Below are 10233 nucleotides of genomic sequence, written 5' to 3'. Positions count from 1 at the left end.
TTGACTTTTTACGTAGTTGTCATTTGTAAATGTCAAGGAGACAGCGTTACCATAGTGAAATTAAGTTTCCCTTTTATTGCAGTTCAAACTGCTAGAAAATATATAAAGAGATTCGTTAAACAAGAATATGAATGTTAGAATTTTTTTACAAAACTACTTTGCAACATCGGTTGATTCATGAAAGGGATTTCTCGTTTGTCTAGCGAATTTTTCTCTTGCAACTGCATACGGATGACGGCAATAGTTCCTTTTATCCAAATTTTTCAATTTCTTTTCATTCATTCCATCATTATTGTGCTTAAGTGCCAAAACAATTTTTAGATCGTTAATTTAAAGCGACATATTACATAGAAAGGATTAATTAATGGAGCCACAGAAAACTCAGAATTCTGTAACAGTAAATTATATAATATAAGCAAATCAACTTGTTTTATAATACTTATTAAGATTTTGTTCAATTCACTTTTCAATAAACAAATTGACTATTTGCTTATTTTATATTTGGTACTTTTGTGTCTGGATAGCTTAGTGGTTAGAGAACAAGGCTGTCTTAGGGAAGGTCGCCGTTCAAATCTTTCTGGTGGTAATGGAATTTGTATCGTGATCTGGCGGCGAGTACCCAGTCGACTCAGCTGTGAATGAGTACTTGAGTCAAATCAAGGGAATAATCTCGGACGATCTCAATGCTGTCTACATTGATTCTGACGGTACTGCACGAAAGCATAGTTTTAACCTACCGCAACATGTTTTTTTTATAATAGGTTTTGTATGAAATTCAGTATTATAACTTACATTATAGTTGGTGCTTCTGCAAAATGATATACTCATAATGTAACAGGGGTTTCCACTAAATTTATCATACAAAGATATCCAGTATTATCTGAGCAAAGAACTATATGGTTTGTATTTTAATGCTTAGACTTTATATAGATGCCTTTTCTCAGATTTAGTGCATCTTTTTCAGAAGTTCTGTTTAGATAATTTTTGAGCATGAGTCTTATCTCGTAAGTATATACATTTTGATCCTTCATTCCCCTTTCTTTCTTTTCAATATTGAATATATAATACCTTCGGCAGAAGGTACTCATCAAGGTTTTTTTTTATTAGACGTCACACGAGGCCGCATTTGAAGAAAAAAATTACACAAGGCTTTCTTCGAGCGGATATCAGAAACCCAGTTGTCCTGTAGTAGCTTCATGAGATACAAATCCTGGTCTTCCTTATTTCGCTCTTGCTGAGCTGATGGTAATTAACTTTTACATTATGTTCATAATTCGTTCTCCAATTAAAATGCATAATAGATCAGATCATATGCTCATCACCTATACCTAGACCGCATCGTTCTAGGTTCCGGGCTTGAGCCTAGAATTTTGAGGACCCTCTTAGTGTGAAGTCATACCACTGATTTCTTTTTCAAATTTTTTGTTTAGACCGGTTTTGATTATGAGTCCGATCTCTTTTTCGATGTCTACATTTTAATCCTTCATTTAATACAGTAGAGATTCACAAAAGTTGACACTCACAAAGTAAACTGGGGTTCGACTAACATAAGAAACTCCAAAAAGTTAAAAGTTAAAATACCACCGATGATTTCAATTCAAAAGGAGCTAAAAGTACGTCTTTCGGGACAATAGGAAAATAAAATATATAAGGAACAAAGTCCCATTCTTTCGCGGAAATTAAGCTTAAATTCTTAGATATACAAGAATGATTATCATAATAAACTACACAACTAGAATTAATTATTAATAAATTTACGCCGAAAATCCGCAGGAACAGCCGGATAGACAGAATGTGTCCTGAAAGCTAACATGTTAAAATTCCCTCTATTACACTCTAAATTACTTCTCTAAATAACTTCCGATTCCGTAATGATTACCTTACAGTTAGTGTAAAATTCGTTACTCGAAATATTCAAGTTTTTTCATTAAACGTTCGGGTAACTTGGACATTGTCGTCAAAATGGTGCTTTCCCTGTTGAAAGTGGTTAAAGTCGCGGTGGACTCGATGTATGAGATTGTCTCCGCTAACATTGCAGCCTCCTCATCTTGCCCAGCTACCACCTTCTTCGATTTTTGTAAGAAGGAACGCCTGCAATTCGGTCCGTATCGACCAATTCTCCGAATTGTTTGGCAACTTTTTGCACGTTTTGATGTCTCTTCGTTACTATAATATAAAATGTCCGTCATCCTCTCAAACGATAGACTTACGTTTTTCACTTCGCGAAAAATGTTCGCCAATTGTAAACGGGTGCCTTTTCAAGCACTCATAAAACTTGAAATCCACTTTACACATTTAAATGAATTCTGATCTTTTTTCCGGGCGAAAAACGACTTCCATCTTTACAAGTTTCGATGTGAAAAACTCCAACGTCCCGGTACACACTGTACTTCACAACCTTCTTCCTCTCTTCTTTTCAATTCCCAAGCCATGTAGCGCGGCAAAGTAAACAGGGCACCACACCGATATATTTCCCTTCCATGGCAGAAGTTCGAAGATTCGAATTTGAACTTTCAAAATTTAATTTCAATTTGGAATATTCGAACCTCAAAAGCAACCAGGAAAGTTATATTGGCGTAACAGTTGACAAGCCTTAAAAACAAACAAGTTAACTTTTTTGAATCTCTAATGTATTTGAGAGGGTCGAAGACGGCTACGGTTTCGTACCTGGGAGCAGCGTGACCCAAGCGGCTCGCAGGTGTTGTACGCTCCTTTTTATAATTGGTAAAAGACAACAAGAATACGAATTATATTCAGTGTAAATCCGTCCATAGTTCGGACCAAAGCTTGGCCGGAGCTAGACAATTTCTTTTTGGGAATTGAGGAATCCTAAGCTCGCATCCATTTAATGTCGTACCGGGCCAAATGGAGAGCAACTTTCTCCCACTCTTTATGGTCCACGGACTCCTCTTTTTATGTTAACACCCAAAGTTAAAAAATGAAAAGAAGGACGAATTCATTTTTGAACTTTGCGTTTTATAATGATTGTAAGGAAACCATTGCAAAGACGAATCAAGCTTATAAAATTTCCATTGTAAAACGAACATCAGCCAGAAAAGAAAAACAATAGGAACTTAAAAGGTATGTTCAAATGCCCTTTGAAAATGAGGTAAAAATAAACAACGAGGGATCCATAATAAATTTGCCCTACAAGGGCAAGCAATAATCGCAGCTATCAAATGTCCTGAAGGACGGAAGAATCGTGCATACCGGGCAATGCAGCATTCTCAAAAAGCGCTGGCACATGCATCGATTTATCGCGATTCCGCCAAGTGGAGAAGGGACTTGCTGGTGTAGACCGGAACATTCATTGTAGTCGTCCCCATCCTGTTCTTGGAGCTTTTTTGGTATCACCACTATAGTGGCGTTTATTGTGATCCTTTTCTGGTTGGATTTCAGTATCTCCTCGATCAAATTGTGGAGTTGTGTGTAATATTCATAACGTTCTTAATATTCAACGTTCTTATTTCTCAAAACAAAAAATCAGCATAAGGTTGGACGGCTTTGTTCAGATTTTTTGTGTGAATGTAGTGAGTTAGGAAATATGTGTGGTTCAAAACGCTGGGCAATACTTCCGTCCAGATAAGAGCCTCATATAGCAAGGTGAGATTTCCTACTTGTTAATATTAGCCTTACTAAATATGAGCTAGTCCTTGCTGCCTTTTCCCTGCAAAATGTAAGTTTTCCCGTACATAATCCAAGTTGATTTTGAAATTAAGCCTAGCATCGATCATCGTTCCCAAGTATTTAATTATTGAGTTGGAGATAATCGTGTATTATAATTAATTCTTTTCCTGCGATTGATGATGAAGATCGGCTCGGACCTTTCCTCTGCCAGGTTTGGTTTGACCATTCATAATGATGATTTCATGTTGGAATGGTGGTCCCAATTCTAGTTGGCCGAATTTAATGTTCTCAGCCAGCCACCAAACAGGACTTGCTGAAGACCATTGCATCCCGAGCTGGATTCACGACTTTCGCTATCGCAACGACCGTAGAATTGGCTTGACGAATATATCACCCTCGCCAACATTTTTTCTATGATAGAATGTAATAAATTTACACAAAAATGATGACTTTGATTTATCATAAGTTTGTTAGTAACAGTGTCCGGATAGCTGAGTGGTTAGAGCACAAGGCTGTCGTACGGAAGGTCGCGGTTCAAATCTCGCTGGCGGCAGTGGGATTTGTATCGTGATTTGACGTCGGATATCAGTCGACTCAGCTGTGAATGAGTACCTGAGTCAAATCAGGGTAATAATCTCGGGCGAGCGTAATGCTGACCACATTGCCTCCTACAGTGCTCTGTAGTGTACCGTTACGGTCTTGAATGAAGTGCTCTAACACACTTCAAGGCCCTGATCCAATATGGATTGTTGTGCCAACGATTATTATTATTGTTAGTAACAGTGCGATTTCCACCAATCTTAGAATATGCTCTATAGTATATCATTACCGCTAATGATTCTAAAATAAACCTAAGGGGTGTTCCTGGGCAATTGAAAAAGTATACTTATAATAAATATGATATCACACTCTTATTAACCTTATTAAGGCTGTTATCGGTATGAAGGGTATTTTGAGGCCCTAGGCCTCGTGATTCTGAGAATGGGCCCGTGAATGAAATGATGACTTTCAGCCCACGCACTCCGCCCTTTTGCATCAAACGTCAGAGCTAACGCTAGTTAGGAAAACTAATCAGCGAGTCTTTCTATTTGATACCCCACATGACTATATTCGGTGAAAAAAATGTGCACCTCTTTTGCGTGAATGTTTTACACAAAACTTTTAAAATAGATAGAACGATGCAAAGTAGGTATGCCAGCTGGTTAAAGGTTTCTTGGTAGTAAGATTAATTTCCGCCTTTTCGACAGGGCGAAAAATACTACCACTACTCTAACTGCTGAAACCATGTCAAGCCAATGTAGGTCGAAGTAAGTGCGTGTGAATGGATACTTCTAAAAGCTTTAGTTCTGCTTTAGTCGATACATTTGTGTAATAGTCTTTTGAGTGTTATCATTATTTATTTGTCTTCATTTTATTTTCAATTAGACTTTTACAAAGGAGAAGATAAATAACCATAACAGCCGGGATTGGAACCCAGTGCATAGACATTGATTGGATCACCTCAGTTGTCTTGCAACATGGATGACAAAGTCAATTCAGGTTGGTTTATTGACCACCTCCACGAATCTATGTTCACAACTCATTAAGGCCAGTCATACAGCCATGAGGCATACGGAAAGTGATTTTGTGTGGTGGAGGCCTACTTTAACTACATATGAGCAGGAAGAGGCGAATGGAATGGACAAGTAAACTTTTGTGAAATACAACAAACTGTTTCTTTGACGAGGGGAGAGAAAACTCTTCATATAAGGCAGTGCATGTAGAAGAACTCCAACCCGTCAGAAGATCTCCACTGAAGACATAAAAGAAACCTAGACGAATAGCCAAAAGGTGCTAAGTAGGGCTGATTTTGGGAAGGAGAGAAGCCTTAAATTAGTATATTAGGGAATACTTTAAACAATCCGTTAAAACATAATCACTTATGCTTACGGCTGAAAATTTATTTAATTATTTCAACTGGGAATTTTTGTCGGCCACTAAGATTTGTATCCACTACTCGAAACACAAGGGAACAACGGAACGAGAATATTGTCATTTCGTCTGTGTTAATGCCAAAAAAAGTTAACTTGCTTACTGACCGGCGAGCCCTGACAGATAGATATTAGGAAATACTTCGGGAAGAACGGAGGAGTTTCTGCATCCATTTTTTCGCATGCACTACGAACGTTCGGAGCAATTCCATCTATCAACGTCACAGAAGCTGAATAGGCTGCCAAATGAATGAAGTCAGGGAAAACGGCAGGGCCTGCCGATATTGCAACTTAGTTCTGCAAACTCACGAGAGATTGCTAGAGTCGAGCACTATTGATTCGAATTCACATTCGTCAATCGCACCTGCTCCATTATGAATTTGATAAATGCATTCGCGATAGCGTTTAAATTACTATCTACCGAGTGAGATTTGTCACTAACTGTGGTTCAATTTGGTTGTTCAGGAAAAAATATCTTGAGAAAGATTACTAACTTTACATAGCCTTCCACGGTCAAGAAAAAACGCTTGACCCCATGTCACACAAGCCCACTTGATATGCGCCGTGAATATTCACCAGAGAAAAATCTCCAGCGTCTGAGAAGAAGGAGGGGCTCACAAAAGCCTGGCAACGGCGCATGAATAGACGTCCCTAGGGACAGTACGATGTTCCTTCTGTGCTTAATAACTCGATACTACGGTTACTTTTACTTACCCACTTTTTCTGCAAGAGGTATAGAGCTTGGCATTCAATATTTTTCCTATCTTTTTAGAAACCCCTTTCCGTTTCTTTAATTGCACTGCTTCTATTCAGCGATGGGGGCAAAGGATTTTGTAGTATACGAACCTGATGATGTTGCTACCGAGTGAAAAACAACGAATAATTTTTGATAGTTCTTTTATATTAAAACAATAAAAGATCACAACATAAAAACGTATAAATTATAATACCCTCTTAGTCTAAATCTACTAAAAGCTATCGTTAGGTATAATACAATCAAATTTAACCTTTTCGCCTCAAACCGATTATACAACATATAAACAATAACGTTATCCACAATAACATTATCAAGAAACCATTGTACACTTGGTAGTTTGTGATGGACCATCCTTTCGAGAGAATATTTCGCACTGATACTGTGGGTATTGTGAATGGGAATAGTAAAGCTACATCGCGTAAGATTCCTGGCATTCCTTCAATGGGCCACAGGAGTCCACATAACATGATCATTGGATAGAAAGCCCCGGTTGCTACGAAATTCGCCATAGTATGGGTCTTACAGTAGACAGATATTAAAAGACCTGCGGAATAATATGAGCGTGTATAAAAGAGGTAATTTTTGGGTTCTGGACATGATGGAACTTACCAAAAAGCATTCCTGAAAATCCAGTTAACGTAAGAAGAATAATAACGGAGAGGTTATCACCGTGGTTTGTAACGTCGAAAACAAGAGCTATGTAGAATATAACTTCCAAACATTGAAAGAACATGATCCCTGATTGTAGAAAGATGTGTGCCACCAACATTTCAAAAGTCGAAATACCTGAATCAAAAGGATAAGTCAGCAAAGAATTCCAGGAATTGATAGTTTCTTACTAACCTGCTACTAAAGTCCGGTCCCAGATTCCATCTGATCGTTCTGTTATAAAAACTGCGGCCGTTATAAGGGTAGCTAAGAAGAAAATAATTCTGTACGAAGAGATAAAGGTAAATTTTATTAGAGGTTTGGAAGTTTTTCTTGTATTTGATTATGTTTTACGTCATGACAACTCCTGGTGCAATGAATTCCCTGTACTCCTCATGGAACGAGCCGAAAATAGGATCTCGGAATTGAACTGGTATGTTGCCCAAATTTTTAGGTAGCTTACAATCCACCATCAAGCCTTCAATGAATTGTTGGTAGACCTCCCGCAATCGACGTTCCACGAAAAAGGCGATCTGTTGATCTATAGAAAAGATTTTAAATAGTTTGTAAATAAATATAAATAATTTGTACTAGCTTAATTTAGTTTAAAGAATTTTTTCATATTGCGGATATTTTGTTAGGTATTTGCGGAGCGTAGGTAATCTACATCTTATCCTCTTTTGTATTGCTTTTTTGGCCGTTCAACTTTTGATGAGACTAAATTTGGTTTCATCACACTTAGTGTTCTACAAGTGATAAGCCTACAACAATACATCCGCGCTTTGCAGTACATTAATTTGAATTTTGCACTCGGCATCCTTTGTTTTCGGTCTCGGTCAAAAATCGATGGATTTCGAATGAAATCATAATTCACACGGTTTGATCAATACACTCAAGCAATTCGGAAACCATTCACCCAAGTTGCGCAAAGAAGGACCCTAAACTTTTATAAACTAATTTTTTTTTCCTACTTCAAACGCTTCCTATCGTTTTCGTTAGTGCGGATTACATGATCATACCGTCGAGGCCACCTTTCTCGTAATTTCTCCACGACGGATGCGACCTTATATGGACCGCCTTATGTGGGACATGATCCATAGATGTTATGTCACTGACTTAGCGTCTCCATTACCACAATGCGGTACACATTTTTTTAAAGCAGACTGAACAATTCAAAGTTTTATTTTGAATTCGAGATATCCATTGATGCATCAGTTGCAGAGTTCGCCAGTTATTTCATTCAGGGTTCCGCTGATGCCATTGCTATACGAATTTCACGACGCAGTTCACCGTTGGCAGAGAGCATCGATCGGAGAGATTATACTTAAATCATTATATTCCGGCAGGTTCAGTGATAGTGATAGTGCCTGTTTCATCGAAACCGAGTTTTTGTGAGACGTTACGAAACTATCATTGGCATAAAGCAGTATGTAACACCCTGGAGGTTAATCCCGTGTGGCAGTAGAAAGTAAGTGTAGTCGCAGTGAATCTCAAATGAGCTTAAGTGGCACGCCTTTTTCTAGATCCAAGAAGGCGATGCTCTTCACGGGGTTCCTACATGACAAATAGCGCAGCGTGTATTGTTTCAGTAGTTCCAAAATTCCTCATAAACCTGGCTTGGTTCACGGTAATAAAACTTATATCACAAAATTTGATTGCCAAGAATGCGTACAAAAATCTTCATAGTATGCAATACCAACTTCCGAAAGAGTACTGGATTCCAGCTTTTCAAAGGTCAACTATCGTCACATTCCGTTGTATTTAACCCTTTAAAAAGGATATGTCTGTCTGAATTTGCATTTGCATTCCCAGTTGAAAAACAGTTAAACAGGTCATCTACATTTGCAACACCACTAGTTTTTCTTATCTAAAACATAAACAGAACTTGCAAATCTCTATCCTCTCCTACATTACCAGAAGCCCAAGACCAAATAATGAAGATTCAATGCTAGTTAGTTATACGCTCATTCTTTAGTGAAGTATTGTCTCTTTTTAAGGTTTTTGTGAAACATTTCAATCGATTCAATGTCTGGCGGTGTACGACTGTGAACGTGTAATCTGTGAACTTCTTTACATGCAATGAGTGGCATCATTTTGCAGTGGTTTTAAGGGAGGATTCCCTATAAATGCGAAAGGGGGATGCAAAGTTCTCTTTAACAGAATATAGTCTGTCAAATAAAAGGACTCGATTAGTACTTTTCGAAACTGATCTTATTTTTGATACTGGGTGAAAGGTAGGGGAGTGAGGGTTCAAAATGTATGCCCCAAAAAGTGTAACAGGTCTCGTCCTCAAAAACTATCCAACCGAAAAATCTGAAAAAAAAATCAGAATCGTACATCTATACGAAATCTGGACCTCAAAATACACCCCATTTCGATATCTGCTCAATTGAAGTAAATATAGTATATCTTAGAAATTTACCCCAAACAAAAAAACCTTTAAGTTCATCCTAGAAGTACAAAATTTGGTAATAATATAATACACAATTTGGGAAAGTTTGAGAAAAATCCAATTATTATTAACCATACAGTTATAGAGGGTCAAAATTATGTATTCGACGTGAATTTATCGTACTCTAAGACGTGTATGACGTCATCGTCGTAAATGAACTCATATGAATGGCGGAGTTGAAGTTTGCAAGTAACTATATCAAGGAATATTTTATTTTTTGTTTTCACTCAAGATGAACACAAAACTTTTACACTCGAAACGTCCAGCTCTCGACTTGTTTCATGTTTTTATTTTTTCCTATTTTGATTTTCAATGAGACCGTGCCTCAGTTTTATTATTATCACCATCGCCAATGCTGTGCATGTGATAGGCATGGCAATGTATTTCTATGTATGATTTTCATAACATAAAATATGCACATAAGTCGCATAAAATCGCACCATTGCACATAATCTTCAAGTTTCTGCAATTAGCGTATGCATCTTCCTATATTTTATGTTATGAAATTCATAAAATTAAATGCCACTAAGAGTACACATACCTCTGACTTAAATTTATTCTTTATGAATGGAAGCTACGGAACTAATCCAAGTGACATTAATAATTAGTTCTTGCAACGCAAATAGTGCCTTCCGCAGTTCTATGATAATAAAACGAATCCATTCAAATCAATTACATTCAAAAGCAGCAGCCCGAAAACGAAAAGCCCCGCCATATTGCAAATGACGCAACAAACTATTATCTGTCACGCGATGCGATGTCAAGCCAATTACATCACG

The 10233-nt window shown here is 37.6% G+C and overlaps 1 protein-coding gene across 1 annotated transcript in view; it reads right to left on the bottom strand.

The window, feature by feature from the left end:
- Positions 1-6477: 6477 nt before the first annotated feature.
- LOC119652522 (ABC transporter G family member 23) overlaps positions 6478-10233 on the bottom strand; it is a 57552-nt gene continuing 53796 nt past the window's right edge. Inside the window, exons 9-12 of the mRNA XM_038056719.1 lie at positions 7357-7543; positions 7198-7286; positions 6964-7140; positions 6478-6898 (exon numbers count right to left, since the gene is read on the bottom strand). Of these exons, the coding sequence (XP_037912647.1) occupies positions 6600-6898; positions 6964-7140; positions 7198-7286; positions 7357-7543 (752 nt within the window). The 3' untranslated portion in view covers positions 6478-6599. The remainder of the gene's footprint in view (positions 6899-6963; positions 7141-7197; positions 7287-7356; positions 7544-10233) is intronic.

The sequence above is a fragment of the Hermetia illucens genome, chromosome 3, assembly GCF_905115235.1.
Source record: "Hermetia illucens chromosome 3, iHerIll2.2.curated.20191125, whole genome shotgun sequence".
Taxonomy (NCBI): domain Eukaryota; kingdom Metazoa; phylum Arthropoda; class Insecta; order Diptera; family Stratiomyidae; genus Hermetia; species Hermetia illucens.
Note: the sequence above shows the minus strand (reverse complement) of the source record. Positions and strands in the feature narration are given on the sequence as shown.